The 19,734-nt window shown below is 37.1% G+C and overlaps 1 protein-coding gene across 1 annotated transcript in view; it reads left to right on the top strand.

Annotated features, from left to right (window-relative positions):
• Positions 1-19,734, top strand: part of LIPI (lipase, member I) — an 88,777-nt gene that overhangs the window by 31,305 nt on the left and 37,738 nt on the right. The window contains exons 5-8 of the mRNA XM_006889824.1: positions 5,377-5,466; positions 6,938-7,105; positions 9,075-9,179; positions 18,873-18,984. Coding sequence (XP_006889886.1) covers positions 5,377-5,466; positions 6,938-7,105; positions 9,075-9,179; positions 18,873-18,984 — 475 coding nt within the window. The remainder of the gene's footprint in view (positions 1-5,376; positions 5,467-6,937; positions 7,106-9,074; positions 9,180-18,872; positions 18,985-19,734) is intronic.

Below are 19,734 nucleotides of genomic sequence, written 5' to 3'. Positions count from 1 at the left end.
CATTTAAAATAACTTCAAGTATTAGTGTCATAACTTCCATCAATACTCAACTCAACAGTACAGCAAACTGGCAGACAAGTGCTATTCGTGTGACCACCAGCTATAAAATAAACACATACACTATCACCAAACAAATAGCCAAGCTATAAGAAATAGAGAAAGAATATTTGGATAGTGCATTTACTAGTCAAGCAGAAAATTGGAGATGAAGTGCTCAGGTCAGAGTTTCTGCTTCCCTAAATGATGATCAAGGCTATAAGATATGAGCCAGGCCACAGGTAGTACCTCTTCCTGTCTAGGGTAGATTGAGGAATGGGATACCTAGCCTGAAGGTGAGTTTTTACTGGCCTTGAAGGAGTTAGGTTGGTCTGCCAAGCTGAGATGCTGTCTTTGTATATTCATGGACTGGGTTCAAGCATTGAATTTCAAAAATTCCAAGCTGAATTTAAAAGACATCAAAGAACTAGAATTTCATTGCTGATGCTAGATGGTTCTTAGCTGAAACCATGTAATATTAGAATAATGTGTACTTGTGGTTTATGGACTTTATAGAACCATTTGACTGTGTGGAACATGACCAATTATGGCCGACATTAAGAAGAATAGGAATCCTAGGACATTTAATTGTGTTTGTGAAAAACCTATACATAGACCAAGAAGCATGGTTTCAAATCAGAAAAGCTATCCATGTACTGTGGTTGTATCTTTTGTCAATACCTGTTCAATCTATTTGCTGACCAAATAATTTGAGAAACTGGCACTTATAGAAGTATGTGGCATCAGGTCTGGACAAAGACTCAACAACAACCTGTTTTATGCAGATGATACAGCCTTGTTTGCTTTAAGTGTCAAAGACTTGAAACACTTGCTGCGGAAGATCTAGAACTACAGTCTTCAATATGGATTATGGCTCAACATCAAGAAAAGAAAAATCTCACTGGATTGAAGTTGTTAATGATTGAATTTCATTTGGGTCCACACAGTCAATACTCATGGTAACAGCAGTCAATAAATCAAAAATCATGTTGCCTTGGACAAATTTACTGTCAAGGACCTCTCCAAAGTGCTTAAAATCAAGTCATGCCAGTTTAAAGACTAAAATGTGTCTGACCCAAGCCAAAGTCTTTTCCATTAGTCCCTGTACATCTGAAATTTGGACAATGAATAAAGAAGATAAGAAGAATCAATGTCTTTGAATTGTAATGTTAGAGAAGAGTAATGAATATTTTCTGGACGGTAAAAAGAACAAACAAGCCTATCTTGGAGGTGCTCCTTAGAATGATGACATTTCCTCTCCCATTCTTTGTGCATGTTGTTAGTAGGGACTGCTCCTTGAAAAAAGACATCATGTTGAGAATGGTGAAGGGTTAGAAGAGAGAGCAATTCTCAACAATATATAATGATAAAATGACTATAAAAGTTGTCTTGATAAAATCAGAGATACAATGACACAAGAAAGCAAGATTCTTATCTGTTGTTCATAATTTTTATGTTATACTGTATGGTTCAAAGTCAGGGAAGGAGTGGAACAGGGATGTATCCTATCTTCTTACCTTATTAATCTATGTGTGCAACAGCTCACCGGGGAGGCTGGTCTTTATGAGGAAGAATATGGCATCAAAATTGGAGGAAGGCATCAACAATTTGAGTTATGCAGATGATACAATCTTTCCTGCTGAAACTGAGGACAACCTAAAGCATCTGATGCAGAAAATCAAGGACTATATACAGTCTTCAATATGGTTTGAAGCTTAACTTGAAGAAAATAAAGATTCTCCCCACTGGTCCAATTGGCAGTACCAAGATAAATTGAAAATACACAGATTGCTAACAATTTCGGCTTGCTTGGATCCACAATCAACACTCTTGGGACCAATAGCCAGGAACTCAAAAGAAAATTTGGATTAGGAAAGTCTGCTGTCAGCGACCTCTCCAGAGTGCTGAAGTGCAAAGATGTCAGTCTACAGAGTAAGATGTGACCAGGTCATGTGACTTGATGGTACCTAACAACAACAACAAATTATCTTGTATTATATTATACCATATTGTATTAACTTCTATTAATGTATATGGTGCTCTAATGGCTCTGTCGCAAGAAGCTGTGTTGTAATCCCAAAGGCACATGGTTTGAGACCACCAGCTGCTCTGTTGGAGAAGGATGGGAAGTCTGCTCCTGTGTGATAAACTGTCTCTGAAAACCTACTGGAGGGTTGGCCATAGGTTTGTTCTGACTCTATGGTACACAGTGTGTAAGGCAGAAAGCATTGCTGCTGAGTTGAAACTAGATCATAATTGACATCCTAGAGTTTGTTTTTTGTTGTTGTTGCTGTAAAATCATATATGGGGATAGAAGGAGGTAAGCGTTGGGAGCAGATGAGTGAGGATGGTGAGGGATAAAATTACAGGGCTGTACAATTTGATGGGTGGAGGGAGTTGGCAAAGGAAATTAGAAAGATCCAGTGGGAACCAGAAAAGACAGGGGAATGATGAGAATAGTCCAATGGTGATTAATTTTTTTTTAACAAAGAAATTGTCTTGTTCACTTGTGGGTTTCTCATTTGGGAATGAGGCACAGACTCTCTGGCTTCTTCATGCTGAACAAGGGTGTTAAAGTGAAAGGGGAAAGGGAGCCTTTAACATGTTACTGGTGGTCCTGGGTTGAAGCTGCATGCCTTCTTGTTCAGTTAGAAGATATTTTCCTGACATTTTCTGCCCTCTGGACTGCAAAATGTTTGCCAGGGTAAGTCCACTGGGGAAGGCTGGCTGAACCTTGAGGTTCCATCCTTCTTCACTTCCTTAGCTGGGAGTTATATTCCCCTTTCATCTCTGGAACTGGGCTCAGGGTTCAGGTCTGGAGCAAGACTTGGTGTTAAGGTTACCTATAGGAAAGGGAGCAAACCTAGAGAGAACAATCTTGTGAGTTACAAAGAGAAAGGCTTTGCAGGTGTTTCTTACAGATGCACCGGGGAAAGAGGCAATGGAAAGTGCCTTAGATAAAATTTCTCATATAAACTAGGTGGCTCTCCCCAGTGACCTTATGGCTCTCCCTAGGGGCTGGGTGGCTCTTCCTGGGTCCAGGAGTCACTTTCTGGGGGCTGGATGGCACACCCTGGGGGCTGGGAGGCACACTCTCCCAAAGCCCCACCCCAGGTCTGGACCTGTGGCCCACTGAAGACCATGGCCAAGGACAGTATGCCTGGTCCCAGCGCAGCCACCATCATCCCTCTCCCCTCCTTTCACCAAGTGGTCTGACTGCAACTCGAAGCAGGCATTATTACTACTCTCCCCCTCTACAAATGTAGAAGGGGCTTTGAAAGTGTTGAACAGACCCACCCTAGGTTGGAACAGTTCTTGGCAGCAGTAGTCAAGAAATCAAAAGATATGGCACATTGAAGAGATCTTCTGTTCAGGATTTGTTATTGTTAATTGTCGTCAAGTTATAGATAGCTGATAGCAACCCTATGAATGAAAGACCTAAATACTTGAATAACTTTCATCATTTCTCTAAGTTCATAGAATTTCTGAAGGCAAGCTATTTTGGAAGTGGATGTCACTCCTGTTTCCAAGCTTGTTTTAATCTGGGAGCCCCCCCAAACACTGTCTACCACAGGTAACCATTATCACATTTCTGCATAGCCAATTGACAGAGCAGTGATATACCACTTAGAAGAGTGTTTGACCAAAAACAAAACCAAGCCTGAGGGCCACAGATTAAAATTGCCGACCTTTGGTTTGGCAGCATAACTTTCTATCCGCTAGGCCCACAGAGCTCTTTCTATGGCTCACAGCAATTCTGTGAACAACAGATGTAGTCCTGGCCCTGTCCTATGCCATCCCCACAATCTGAGGTACACTTGAGTCCATTGCTACAGTCATCATATCAATCCATCATGTTGAGGATCTTTTTTTCTTCTCTGACCTATTCAAGGAAATCTTTACTGACAGTGAGATGTTTTCCTGTATCTAGTCCTTCACTCCCCCGTGGTTCCATGGTACAGCTGCCACTACTACCACCACCACCACTGTTCCCCCTCCTGTGCTGCTGCCAGCCTTGCATGGCACTGGCCACAGGGCCTGGCGCCTGCTGCCTGGTCCAGGCTAGGGGACCCATGTCCTCCAGTCATGGCAGCTCAGCAGGACTGCGGCAGTGTGGGCCACAGCAGGTAGCAGGCAGAAGTGGGACTCACCCATGTGTTTTAGAGAATCTTTGTTCTCTTAATGTTGAGCTTCAATCCATACTGAAGACCAGTAGTCAACTGTTGGACTATTTAGGTATATATAAAATGAACTGTGGGCTGAGGCCATGACAGCCTATTTCATTGTGGCTTGCTGTGCCTCCAACTCCTCTCACCCCTCATCTCCCACCACCACCATCTGGGTTCCAAGAATTTCTTTTAGAATATGCCCACCACCAGTCCCATGTGAGGGGATGCCTGGGCTTCAGCCCCACGGGGCTGCAGCAGCGTGAGCTCAGCAGTGGGGAGCTGGCAGCCGTGGGACTCACCCATTCTTTTTTTCAAATTTTTGTCCTCCTGATGTTGAGCCTAAATATAGAAGACCAGTAATCAACTGTTTAATTGTTCAGTTGTAGTTAAACTGTGGGCTATTGAGGGGTGGTCAATTTCTATGTGGTTTGCTGCACTTGCAGCTCCTTACGCTGCTTATTCTGCTGCCACCATCTTGGTTCCGTGTCAAGCACACTCTTGAGTTTTTGAGACTGTAATTCACATGAGATATGAATGTCCATATTGCTCCATGCATTGGAACTACTAGAGAGGCATAGCCTTTGGGTTAAAAGCGCACCTCTCTTGCAACTAAGCTACGAGAGCCTTTTCAACTCTGCTGGCATAATCCTTGTTGATTTTTGCTGCTACCCCAATAACAGCCTCTACCTTGTGCTTGGAATCCATCACTGGCTCCTCAGGAGAAAGATGAGCAGTCTCCTTCTGTGCAAATTACGGACTCCAACGTCCTGTTGAAGGATTAGTTAGGAGTCAGTTCTGACTCAACAACAATGAGAAGGAAGAAAAGTTTTCTTCCTATCATTTGCTACTTGATATTCTGTATTTTTAAAATTTTGTTTATTATTTCTTTTTCTTGCTCCACAAAAATGTAATTTTCTGAAAGAAGAATGTTTTCTATATTTTCTGCTTGTGTATTCATAGCTTGTTGGTAGTCAATAAACAATTAAAATAATGAAATGCATTCTTAGTGAAAAATTTATTTTAAGTATCTATACCAGAAAAAAACACCTATTTTTTGTTAAGAATTTTTATTTTTAATAAAATTGTATAAAAGTAATTTTCATAGATTTTGTAGCAGATTTTGTGATTCAGTTTTATACATATTGTTATTTTGGGATGCTTTTCATTCCAGGTTTGGGCTTTAAAGAGCCTTTGGGACATATAGATTTTTATCCTAATGGAGGGAGAAAACAACCTGGCTGTCCTAAGTCAATTTTTTCAGGTATTTCATTCATTCTTTAAATAAATAAATTACAGATGATTCAAAATGCAAAAAGAAAACTCATGTTTTGTGTTTTTAATTTTGGGCAATAATTTGGTCTTCTTTTGCTCATGAGTAAATTGTTCATGATTCAGAAAACTTACTGGTAACTAATGGTAAGATTTGAGCCCAACTATTCATAATGTTCATACATTTTTTATATCTCTTTAGAGGAGAACTAGTCCATTGTAGTTTTAAACAATAATTTTAAACATTTAGAGAAGTTACTGAAGTATGGAAAAGTACAAGTTTGACCTTAAGATTTAACCTTAAGTTTTCTATTATTCAGGGTAACAGCCCTAGCAAGCAATTCTGGAAGGAAGGCTGTTTGGATCCACCAGGGAAGAAATCCTCCTATAAAGATTTACAGTCTGGGAAACCGAATTGAGGGTTATTGGGAACTGAATGAACTTGATGACAAAAGAAACAATACTAGCAACAAATTCTCATTCCAATATATCAGTATTGATTGACTTCTGAATTATAAACTCTTGACACTTGGTTAACTTGAACATGTAGACATTTGAGCAATTGTTTCAAGTGTAATTTTGCTCATTTTAGAAATAGAACTGATCCAACTGTTGTCAGTGGTTGATTCTGAATCATAGCTACTCTCCTTTGAGTTTCTGAGACCTTAATAAAGCTTTATGCATTACAGGGTATGCTACCAGAGTTTTAGAACTCCAGCACAAAATATTCATAGGGCCACAGAGACAACTGGTAAAGTAACACATGGCAAAAGCCTCCCATTACTAATAAAGTTTTGTCAATGAAATGAGTTTATGGGCTGTTAAGAAGAACAGGAAATGGGATAATGTTTTGATATCATCAGGTTTCTTTGACATCTCTGTCATAGGTTAAAATGCGATGCATATGGAGACAAAATTGAGATATGTGTGTACTAGTTGTTAAGTGTGAAAAAAGAAGACAAGCCCACTGTTATCAAGTAGATTCCAGCCCATGACAATCCTCCATCAATTTTCCTACTCTGTAATCTTTACTGGAGAATACTGCCCATCTTTCCACTCCCATAATGATTGGTGGATTTGAACCACCAAACTTTTGGTTAGCAGACCAGCCCTTAACCTACTTTGCTACCAGGGTTCTTAATTGTTAATTATATTATTACTGTATTGGTGTTAGTCATTAAATTAATGAAATAAAACATCTTTCCTGCAGATTTTTTTATTTTGAAAAATTGTTTATAAGTTTAATGTAAAAGAAATGCTAAATTTCAGCTTTTTGAAGTATGTTCCCTGAGACAAAACTGTGTATTATAGTCAGCGCTTAGCTATTCCTAAAGCACACAGAATTTGTAAAAGGCTCATATTTAAATTTTTGGTAATTTTATTTTCTTTCTTGATGTTTTTGCTAATTTTTTTTAACTTGGCTTAATCATCTATAGTTATTTTGCTTGATTTTAATGTCATAGGGATTGAATTTTTTAAATGTGACCATCAGAGAGCAGTTTACTTGTTCATGGCATCTTTGGAAACACAATGCAATTTCATTTCGGTTCCTTGTCCTTCATACAAAAAATACAAGACTGGGTTATGTGTGAACTGTGATGACTTTAAGAAACTGTCTTGCCCTAGACTAGGTAAGACACTGTTATAATTACTTTAATTCTTGTGCAAATGACGACTGTAACTACCTTGTATTTTCTACTGAAATCTAAACTATGCTATTATATTGTAAAAAATGTTGATTGTTTTGGGAATATTTATAGAGATGTGGAATAACCAGAGGAAAGAATTCATTTTCTTCTAAGTATTTTTATGATTTTTTTCTGGATTGAAAACTGGATTGATCAACTGTTTTCCAGTATTCTAGAAAATAGATGGCATCTGGTGACCCCACAATTATCACTCTCTTGCTAAAAGGATAGTACTTTCCTCTATATATAGTTTCACTTAAAAACGGGAGACCTGTGCTTCTTCAGCAGTTACTTATTTCCCTTTTTATATACTTTTTTATTAATTTTAATTAAAGTTTGCAGAGACTTTGTTTTCCATTCATTCATTATTGGACTCTTCTCCCTGCCCAACCTTCCCTCCCCTACCCCCCGCCTCAATTTGCTCTTCTCTTTTATTTCTATTTTCTAATGAGAAGTCTGAGGAGCAAGTGAAGAAGTGAAAATAATAATTAAATACCTATTAAATTGTTAGCAGCAAGTAGATAAAAATTAGATATTGTCCCCAGTCTTAAAGTCTTAAATCAATAATTTGTGGTAACATCAATTAAGTACTGCAATTTCTTATAAATGAAGCCTACTTTAGGAAAACTATAAAGAAAAAATATGTAAATGAAAGGATCCTGGAAAGGATCTCCGAGGATGTTTGTTCAGAATTATCCAAAAGACTACCAGATTCAAACATTCTGTGAGCATGTTAACATCTGGTCACTATCAAAAAAGAATCTGCCAGAAGTGTTTCTAAAACCACAGGGGCTGGAGGCTGTGGGCAGTAGTTCGAAAGGCTGAATTTAGCCATATGCTTCCAGTTTTCCTCAGCAGAGTTTTTATGCTAATATATATGGAGATTCTCCAGGACAGGCATATATTTTGCAGATTTAGCTAGCCTATTTTTGTCACAGAACTTTTGTGTTCATTAAACATTCTGTGGAACTGAATTTCTTAAGAACTCATTTTTTGGGAGTTGCTTTTCTGGTCCCATCACTTTTCTGTATAAGAGAGAAAATAATAGTATTGTCAATCATTGTATGGGTTTCTTAAGTACACAAAAACCTTTACATTCCTAAATTTATAATTAGATTAAATGTAATTTTATATTAAATAATTTCATAAAACTCTAATTCATTATCATCAAGCCAGAACTGACTCATAGCTGGAAATCCATGGGGTTTCTGAAGGTGTAAATCACATGGCCCATCTTACTTTCATTAAGCCACTGGTCGAATCAAATCACCAGAGAGGACTGTGAAATATACAGTGCATACATATTTGATCAGAAGTACATAAAAGGATCCATAGGTGCTGCTTACATAAAGACTACAACCCAGAAAAAGCATATAGGGCATTTCTTGTCTGTCACCTAGGGTTGCTATAAGTTCAAATTGAGTCAATGGCATCTAATAATAACACACTATATATATTTCATATGCACTATATACACATACATATATATGTAAGCATCTACATATGGAAGAATTAAGAGTTGCACTCCTGAAACCAAATTGTTTATGTAGTTTTATCTAATAATTTTACTCTGATAAATTTATAAAAAAAGTGCCAGGAACAATTCTGAACTCAATGTGTAATAATAAAAACAGCTACAAATGGATTGAATCTATGTGAAATATGATAAATACAGATGGGGTTTTTCAGAGATTACTATAAATTTATGTATTTTTAATTTAAACTTGTTATTTCAATTAAAATAAATTGATCTATATTACTTTTATGTATTTGTTAAACTTTTTAAAAAATAATCCATGAGTAGTTATAACCACTACTGTGCATTGATCCATTAGTTTCTTTAGTGTTTTGAAATAGTTATATGGTATTTGATGGAAAGTCATGTTTCTTTGTTCTGTTTCTCAACCCTCAGGTTATCATGCTGATCGGTGGAAAGATATATTAAAAGAAAGAATGAAAAGACAATCTCGTAGGACCACTGTGTTTCTGGATACTGCTGACACAAATCCATTCTGCAGTAAGTTTCTAACATGTTTAACAAATATTAGTGTTATGTACTCATTTACATTTCACTCAAAGTGCTTTTCTCTACTATTAAAATGCAACCATGAATTTTCAAGAAAGTTTAAAATGGGTTAGATCCAGTTGGACAAATTCAAAGAAGACTCTAGTATAATTTTCCCCAACACTATTAAAGTCTTTTTAACCCTCACCCTCACATGTGTATAATTATTATTCCTACTGCTGGATTATTTCAATACGTATTCTTTTACAGAGCCTAATTATTCCATCTACACTCTTCATAACATTTAGGAACTGAAACTAAGCTACATAAATTTTTTTTAAAAGTGAGTTAAATAATGAGATAAAGGAGGTAATTTTGAGAAAAAGAATTACAGAACTTTAGTAAATGAAAGGATATTAAAGTAAGTAAAATTATTATCACTAGTGTTTGAGGAAACATAAATGGTCCACATACAAAATTAAACTTTATTACATGAAAAATCTTACATGAGAGCACAACTTTGATTCCTGAAGCAAAAATATTTATAATAGGCTCATATTTTAAAATCTTTTTGTGAGGTCATTTAGAAAATCTTACAACTATGTATTTTAAAGGGAATACTAGTGACATATTATGGTAAAGAGGTATTTTGTCAAGTCAAAGGCATGTGTGCGGTTCAAATGTGCAAACTGCTCCATGGGATAAAGTTGGGAAATCACTTCATTTGCAACATATAGCCTCTGAAGAGCCATTGGAGTTTCATTTAAGAGTCAGTTGTGACTTAATGACTCATAATAACAATTATGTATTTTACGGTCTTGTAGTTCTTAAGTATTTAATATGTACTATCATACCTACTTGGGACCATCTGGGTTTTTCAATTGTAATGTTTTGCTCAGCTAATTTTAGATGCACTTTCTGTTGTAAGAAAAAAATACAGAAAAAATGATAAGCATATTTTGACTAAGTTCCTGTAATAGTAACACTGCCACCCAATAGTATAATAGTATGTTATTAGTATCAGCAAATTGACATTAAAACAACCCAACCATCTCTTCAGATTTCTCTACATATTTGTGCATACTTACGTGCATTTATTTTTATACTTAAATCACATGTGTAATCTGTTTTACCACAATGAAGATACTAAATGTTTTAGCTCCAAAAAATCTATGTGTTGGAATTTTAAAATACTTGTTATGACTCCTGAGAAGTCGTGGCAGAGGATCAGGCATTGACGTCCTAATTTAAAGTTCATCAATTAGTATCCACTAGCTACTCTGCATGAGAGATGAGGAAATGAGCTCTGTAAACACTTACAGCCTTGGAAATGTCATGAACCAGTTATTCATATTTGGGGTCACTATGAATCTGAACTGAATTGAAGGTAACGGGTAGCTCACTCATTTCCTCTTTCTTTACTCCTGACATTTACTGTGCTCTTTTCCTAGAAATATCTCATTTTAAAAATAGCTATCTGTGGAAGGGAATTATGCAACTTTTGTGAATTAGATTAATTCATGCAATTACTTTTCACACAAATTTCTGAAGTCCCATTCTTTTTAGTGTTGATTGGTATTCCATAATAAGGGTAACTTTTGTCTGTTTAATCATTCACACTGAAGGAAATGAAGACTCTAGTTTTTGAAAATTGACAATGAAACTGCAGTGGATGTTTGTGTGAGCATAAGTTTTCATTTTTCCGGGGGTTTTATGTAAGCATAAGTTTTCATTTCTCTGAGATAAATTTACAGGAGCACAATGTAGTAATTGCATAGTTATCTAAGAAAACAACAAATAAAATATTTTTCAGGGACTATATCCTTCTACTTTCATCCAGAGAAGTATGATAGATTTAGTTTCTATTACCTTGCCAATATTTGATATTGTATTTATTTTTAATTGTATTAGTTCTAGTAGGAGAATGAAACAACAACAAAAACCCCCACAAATCAATGACTATAGAGTCAATTCCAACTCATAATGATCCCAAAATGTATCAGACTAGAGATGGCCTTCATAGGATTTTAAATGGATGATTGAAAGTAGATTTCTAGATTCTCAAGGCAATTGTTCTATTATTACATTTTCTATTAGTGCCACAATATTCATCCCCCAAAAAACTACTGACTTGAAACAATTTAAATTATTATTTTGAACATATATGAGTCAGAGTTCTGATATGGATCTCACTGGTCCAATAATCAAGACTTTCTGAAGCCTATAACGGAAAACCTATGCCATTCTTTTTCAGCTTCTAGAGGCCGTTACATCTTGGCTTGCAGCCAGGTTATCCTTTTCCATCCGTTTCTTTTTGTGAAAAGGGAAATGTGTTTACAGCTAAGTGGTTTTATCAACCTGCTTCTTGCCTATCCATTGTAGAATTTTTGTGCATCTGGCACCCTTATTTTATTTTCTATTTTCTCTGTCAGTTTAAGCTGACAGTGTTCGTGGTGGTATAACATTCAAGAACCTTGTGGATTTCCAAATACATTATGGAACTTATTTCATTAGAGAAGAAGTTCCTACAATTTATTACATAAAACTTTATTGTCTATTGTTATTACATACAGCCGGGTTGGAACTGACTCATAACTAACCCTGCAGCAGATTTTCAGAGACAGTTGATCACATGGGAAGAGATTGCCCATCTTTCTCCAGCACAGCAGCTGGTGGATTTGAATCTCATACTTTTAGGTCAGCAGTGCAATTCCTTATCACTGAATAACCAGAATCCCTGATAAATATCTCCTTTAATATGTGACAATGGTAAATTGCTTTATGTATATTTTAGTAATTATAATACTTTATAATTTTTCTTATTTTTAAGCATTTACTTAATACTTTTAATACACTGTGTTTGAATATAAGTTGTTTATGTTGCTGCTAGGTGCCAAGTTGAGTTTGATTAATAGTGACCTTATGAGCAACAGATTCAAACTCTGTCCAATCCTGTAACATCATCATCATCTCTGCCATATTTGAGCCCACTGCTTCAGTCACAATGTCAAACCATCTTGTTAAGGGTCTTCATCTCTTTGGCTGAACTTCCCACCCACTTTTCCAAGCATAATATCCCTTTCTAGGAACAGCTTCTCCTAGCAACATGCCCAAATTATGTGAGACAAAATTTTCCCATCCTTGTCTTCAAAGATCACCGTGTTGTTGTTGTTGTTGTTATGTGCCGTTGAGTCGTGACTCAAAGTGACCCTATGTACAACAGCCCTAAACTCTGCTATATCCTGTGCCAATTGCAATGCCTCTGACATACCCATCCCGATTACCCCAGTCACTGAATCAATCGACCTCATAAAGGGACTTCCCCTTTTGCATCATCCCTCCACCCTCCCAAGGATGATATCCATATCCAAGGACCTGTCTCTCCTTACAACCTGTCCAAAGTATGTCAGAAGAAACCCTAGAATCCTTGGCTCCAGGGAGCAGCCTGGTTTAACCCTCTCCAGGATGAATCTGTTTGTTTTCTTAGCAGTCCATGGTACATTCAATACTCTTCTCCAGCACCACAGCTCAAAGGCATCAATTCTCCTTCTAGCGTTCCTAGTCATTGTCCAACTCTCTGATGCATAACAAGTGATTGCAAAGACCGTAGCCTGTATCAGACGCACCTTAGTATCCAGAGTGACACCGTTTATCTTCAGTACCTTGGAGAGGTCCCTAACAGCAGACTTTCCCATGGCAATACTTTTTTTTTCTTTTCATTTCCTGGCTGCTGGTGCCAAGAGTGTTGACCATGGAGCCAAGCAAATTAAAGTTGTTAACAATCTCAATCTCTTCACCATCTATCCTGATTCTGCCAATTGGTCCAGTGGTGAGAATCTTTGTCTTCTTGACATTGAGCCTCAATCCATACTGAAGGCTGCAGTCCTTGACCCTTTGCAGCAAGCACTTCAGGTTCTCCTCAGTTTCATCAAGCAGGGTTGTGTCATTTGCATAACACAGACTGTCAACAGATCTTCCACCAATCCTGCTGCCATACTTCTCATACAGCCCAGCCTCTCGGATAATCTGTTCTGTATACAAGTTGAAAAGGTATGGAGATAGGACACATCCCTAGCGTACACCCTTCCCAATTTGGAACCATGCAGTGCTTCCTTGCTCTATTCTGATGACTGCCTCTTGGTCCAAGTAAAGGTTTCACATTAGCACGTTCAAATGTTCTGGGATTCCCATTCTTCTCAGAGTCAGCCATAGTTTGTTATGATCCACACAGTCAAATGCCTTTGCATAGTCAATGAAACACATATAGACATTCCTCTGGTATTCTCTGCTTTCAGCTAAGATCCATCTAACATCATCTCCAATATCCCTAGTACCACGACCCCTTCGAAACCCAGCCTGGACTTCTGGCAGTTCTCTGCTGATGTGCTGTTCCAGTTGTTTTCGGATAATCTTCAGTAGAATCTTGCTTGCATGTGTAGTCAGTGAGATTGTTCTATAGTTTCCTCCCTCTGTTGAATCACCTTTCTTTGGAATGGGAACAAATATCGATCTCTTCCAGTCAGTTGGCCAAGTGGTTGTTCTCCAGATTTCTTGACACAACTTGGTGAGCACACCCAGGGCAGCATCTGTTAGCTGAAATATGTCAATTGGTATACCATCTATTCCTGGGGCCTTATTTTTTGCTATTTCCTTCAAAGCAGCTTGAACTTCTTCCTTCATCACCATAGGCTCTTGCTCATATGTTATTTCTTTAAATTCCCATTCTTTCAGAGCCACTTGAACGTCTTCATCACCACTGGCTCTTGCTCATATGTTGTTTCATAAAAATCTTCTGTGTCCGCCAATTCCTTTTGGTATGATGATTCTATATAATCTTTTCATGTTCCTTTAATGCTTCCTAAATAATTTAATATTCTGCTAAAAGCATCCTTAAGTTTTTCAAGTCGAGGATTGAATTTGTTTTTCAGCTCCTTCAACTTAAGATATGCCAAGAGTGTTCGACCTCTTTGATTTTCTGACTTCAGCTCTTTGCACATTTCATTATAGTACTTTACTTTGTCTTCCCGTGCTGCCCTTTGAAATCTTCTGTTCAGTTCCTTAATTTCTTGATTTCTTCCCTTTGGCTTTGGCTTCTTGGTGCTCTAGTGCAATATTCAGAGTTGCTTCTGACATCCATCTTGGTCTTTTCTTCCTCTTCTCTCTTTGTAATGACTTTTGTGTTCTTCCTGGATAATATTCTTTATATCCTCACACAGCTCATCTGGTCTTCACTCATTAGTATTCAAGGCTTCAAACCTCTTCTGAGATGGTTTTGAAATTCAGGTGGGATAGACTCAAGGTCAAATTTTAGTTCCTGTGGATTTGATTTAATTTTCCTTAGTGTCAGTTTGAACTTGCATATGAGTAGTTGGTGGTCTGTTCCACCATCAGCTCCTGGCCTAGTTTTTACAGCTGATACTGAGCTTCTCCAGCAATTCTTTCCACAGATGTAATCGATCTGATTCCTATACATACCATCAGGTGAAATCTATGTGTATAGACTGCACTTATATTTCTTATAAAATATTTGTAATGAATAAGTTGTTGATTGTACGAAATTTTATCATTCTGTCTCCAGCTTCATTTCTGGAACAGCACATCAACAGCAAACTGCCTGAAGTGCAGCCTGAGTTTAGAAGAGGCTGTAGTACTAGAGATATTATAGCTAATGTTAGATGGACCTTGACAGAAAGTAGAGAATACTAAAGGAATATCTATCTGTGTTTCATGGACTATGCAAAAGCATTTGACTGTGTTGATCACAACAAACTGTGGCTGACTCTGAGAAGAATGAGAATCAAAGAATACTTGATTGTGCTTATGCGAAACCTATACTTGAACCAGGAGGTAGCAGTCAGAATAGAACAAGGAAACACTGCTTGCTTGAAAATTGGAAAGGGTGTATGCCAGTAACGTGTCTTATCTCCAGACCTTTTCAATCTATATGTGGAACAGATTATTCATGAGGCTGAGTTCAATAAATAGAAATGTGGCATCAGAATTGGAGGTAGATGCATCAACAATCTGTGTTATGCAGATGACACAACCCTGCTTTCTGAAACTGAGGAGGACTTGAAACACTTGCTGAAGAAGGCCAAGGACTATAGCCTTCCGTATGGATTGAAGCTCAACATCAAGAAAACAAAGATTCTCACCACTGGACCAATTGGCAGCATCATGATAGATTAGAAAAGAGATTGAGATTATGAACAGCTTTAGTTTGCTTGGCTCCACAATTAACCGTCTTGGTACCAGCAGCCAGGAAACGAAAAGACAAGTTGCACTGGGAAAGTCTACCTTTCCAAAGTACCAAAGAGCAACTATGTCAGTCTGAAGATTAAAGTGTGCCTGATCCAGGTCATAGTCTTTGCAGTTACTTGCTATGCATCAGAAAGCTGAACAATGACTAGTGATATTAAAAGGAGAACTGATGCTTTTGAGCTGTGATACTAGAGTATTGAATATACCATGGACTACTAGAAGAACAAACAGGTTTGTCCTAGAAAGGGTAATATTAGGCTGCTTCTTGGAAACAAGGATTCTGAAGCTTCATCTGATATATTTTGGACATGTTGCAAGGTGGGACCAATCCTTAGAGAGAAATGTCATGCTTGGGAAAGTGGAGGGACAGCGCAGGAGTGGAAGACCCTTGATGAAATGAATTGATTCAGTGACTGGAGTAATAGGGGTAGGTGTGTGAGAGACAATAAGATTGGCACAGGAGCAGGTTTTAATGCCATTGTACATAGAGTTATTATGCATCACAGGTGATTCAACATCACATAACAACAACAACAACAACAACTGACAGACAACTTGTACAATGTAATGTAGCCCCTGATCTCCTGATTACTGATACCAAGGGTGTTTCTTATGGATGTTAGTATGATAGAATAGTTGACAAATTTAATCTATCCTCCCTCTATCATGATGTTGTTTATAGGTCTTGTGAGGATTTTGGTCTTTCAGTGATGAGGGCGTTGAGATACAATCCGAACTGAAAGCTGTAGTTTCTCAACTTCTGCAGAATTTCAAGTCCTCCTCAATTTCAGCAAGCAAAGCTGTGTCACCTTCATAATGCAGGTTGTTGATGAGTCTTCCTCCACTCCTCATTTCACGCTCTTCATAATGTCCAGCTTCTTGAATGAATTGCTCAGCGTACAGATTGAGCATATATGAAGAAAGGGTGAAACCCTAACACACACCTTTTTGGATTTTAAACCTTGCTCTGTTTGGACAATAGCATATTGTTCTAAGTATAAATTTCTTCAGAGCATAGCTTAGTTTTCTGTGTTTTCCCATCTTAATGGTAGCCATTGTTTGTTTTGATCCATATAGTCAAATGCCTTTCCATAGTCAATAAAGCACATATCAACATTCTTCTGGTATTCTCTGCTTTAAGCCAGGATCTATCTGACATCAGCAGTAATATCCCTGGTGTCACAGCCTTTCCTAAGCCCTGTTTTAATGTCTGTAAATTATCTCTAAATGTACAGTTCTATTAGTTCTTACTATGATCTCCAGCAATATTTTGCTTACATGTGATATTAATCATACTTAGCCTTTATTCTTCCGACATCTTTTTTTTTTGTGGTGGTGGTTAGTTTGTTGTGTTGATTTGTTCTAATATTGTTGTTACGTGTCATCATGTTGTAACTAACTCATAACTGACCCTCTAGGAAGAATTCAGAGGCTATAAATCTTATGAGAGGAGATTCCTCGTCTTTGCCCCATGAAGCAGCTGATGAATTTGAACCATATGCCTTTAGATTGTCAGAGTAACTCCCTCCCCTTCAACCTCTATTTGTGATGGGAACTCTAGTAGAAGCCAATTCCATCATATGTGAAGTTGTGACAATGCCAGAAACCATATGAGTAATTCTGAATTCTGACTTTTTAAAGGGAGGTAGAAGGAACAAATTATTTTTTCTAGCCTTGAGCGGTAACATTGAAGGAAGAGGTGCCTCTTTACAGTTCTTATGTAAATAATTATTTTATTAACTCCTGAGAAAGTCTAATTTAGAATTATCTATCTATCTAATCTGTCTATAGCTCTATCTATCTATCTATCTATCTATCTATCTATCTATCTATCTATCTTTCTATCTCTATCTATCTATCATCAACAATCAACAGTCTTGGAATCAGCAGCCAAGAAATTAAAAGAAGAATTGGGAAAATTTGCTGTCAGAAGTCTCTCCAAAGTACTGAAGAGAAATTATGTCAGTCTGGAGACTAAAGTGCACATAGTTCAGGACATGGTCTTTGCAATTACTTTCTATTCATCAGAAAGCTGGACAGTGACTGAGATGATAGAAGAAGAAATGATGCCTTTGAGCTATGGTGTTGGAGAAAAGTATTGAGTATACCATGGACTGCTGGGAAAGCAAACAGGGTTTGTCCTACAGAGGGTGAAACCAGGCTGCTCCTTGGAGATAAGGATTCTAAAACTTCATCTGACATAATTGAACTTGCAAAGTGGGACCAATCCTAGGAGAGGGACATCATGCTTGGGAGGGTGGAGTGACAGCCAGAAGTAGAAGACCTTTGATGAGATGGATTGATTCAGTGACTAACAATAAAACCTTATAGAGATAGTTGAATATTCTGGATAATGCAAAGTATGAACACATTTGACTGCAAGTCAAAAGAGATTTCAGATACCCGTCTTGAAAAATACCTTCTCATCTACCTCTGAAGAATCCATTATTACAAACCCTGTAGAATCCACTTGTGCTCTAACAGAATATTTTCTCATATTTTAATAGATAGCAAGTAGTTAATCAGCCAGCATTATTGTTGTTGTTGTTGTTATTGATTGCCATCAAGTCAACCCTGACTTATAGCAACCCTATCAGCAAAAGACCAGAAATCTTTCGGTAACTATTTTTTCAAATTTCATAGGAATTAGATGCCACTCCTGCTTCCCAATCAGCACTGAGCACTAGAAATTATATTTTTCATGGCCATGTAGTAGTTTCATTTGACACCAATCAGACACAGGGGTTTAAACAGGGATTTGTTTCTTTCCTTCCTTCCTCTCTCTTTCTTTCTTGATTAGAGATTATTCACAGAAATATTTTAGCATTGCACTTTGAGAAGAGGTGTACAATTTTATGTGTGAGATTGTCAGATTCCCTTCTTTCCTTGACAATATTGAGAATCAAGTGAGTAATTATCTTTGTCCTTAAAATATACAGGATTTTATTTTGGGTAGTATTTTAAAGGCTATTAACTACTGTGAACTTACATTATATAAATAAAAACCCCCAAACTTACTGAGTAAATGCTGACTCATCTATCTAAAAATTAATCGTGTAACTAAGAAGTATATAATATTTGGAAGGGAAAACAGTTTAAATTATTTATTTCCTGAAGTTTTTGGTTTGCATGACAGTTAGTACTCAATGGCTTTTTGGCTAATTCTACCATCTCTGTGAGCAACTACAAGGCTTCTTCATTTTTTTATTTTTTTAATGACTAGCAGAATATTCACAAGCAAGAAAAAAATACGAACCATTAACTAAATAAATGGGCAGTCTCCTCCCATGCAATCAACTGCTTCTGAAAACTCTCTGGAGGGTCATCTGTGGGTTGATTTCTACTTGATGGCACACAACAACAACATAAACACATATCTACATAGGTATTAAAATAAAGTAAAACCAACATGAACTCTACATTTTCTCTTGTTTTGTTTTGCAGCCTACTATTTCAGTCTCAACATACTTGTTCTGAATAAAGAAATGAAACAGGGCTATATTACATTTAAACTATTAAATGAGCTTGGGATGGCTGAAGAACCAAGGCTTTATGAGTAAGTAAAATATGGTCACTATTTTCCTTTTATAAATGGAATGCTATTTTCCTTGAATATATAGTTTAAGATGTGCAAAATTATGTAAATACTCAATCCAGAGCAAAATTATGTAAATATTCAATCCAGAGATTCTTAGAAAGTTAGGTATTGAAAATACCTCATATGATATATTCTAATTTTTTTTTCTAGTGCTCTCCAGAAGATCAGTGGTTTGAATTCAGTAGTTGCTCTACGGACAGAGGATAAACATTAGTAGTCTCTTCTGGTAAAAATGTACAGTCTGAAACCTAATAGAGGGTTACCCCAAGTTGGAATTGACAAGGGAGTAGTGAGTCTATGTGTTTAAAATTAGGAGTACAAGTCCAACAGTTGTTAAATGCTCAGCTGATAATAAAAAAAATAAAAATGTGATTTTACCTGGTGGCTTCGCAGAAAAAGATGTGACAGACGGCTTCTGTGAAGATTGCTTAGAAACCGTATAGGGTCATTATCTTCTATTTTATAGAGTAGCTATTCTTTGTTGTTAAGTGTTTTTGAATTGGCTACAATCGTAAGGACAATATGGACATGACTCTAAACTTTTCCTTACCCTGAAACAACCTCATCATCTCTGACAACTCTGACCTCATTGCCTTAGTCATTGTATCAATCCTTCTCATCTAGAGTCTTAAAAGTATGATGTGCTTCTCTAAGGACTGGACCATCCTGACTGGCAGCATGTATGTTCTGTGCCAATTGCACTGTCTC

Source organism: Elephantulus edwardii, unplaced genomic scaffold, assembly GCF_000299155.1.
Source record: "Elephantulus edwardii isolate Elephantulus edwardi_28Jun2011 unplaced genomic scaffold, EleEdw1.0 scaffold00081, whole genome shotgun sequence".
NCBI lineage: Eukaryota > Metazoa > Chordata > Mammalia > Macroscelidea > Macroscelididae > Elephantulus > Elephantulus edwardii.
Note: the sequence above shows the minus strand (reverse complement) of the source record. Positions and strands in the feature narration are given on the sequence as shown.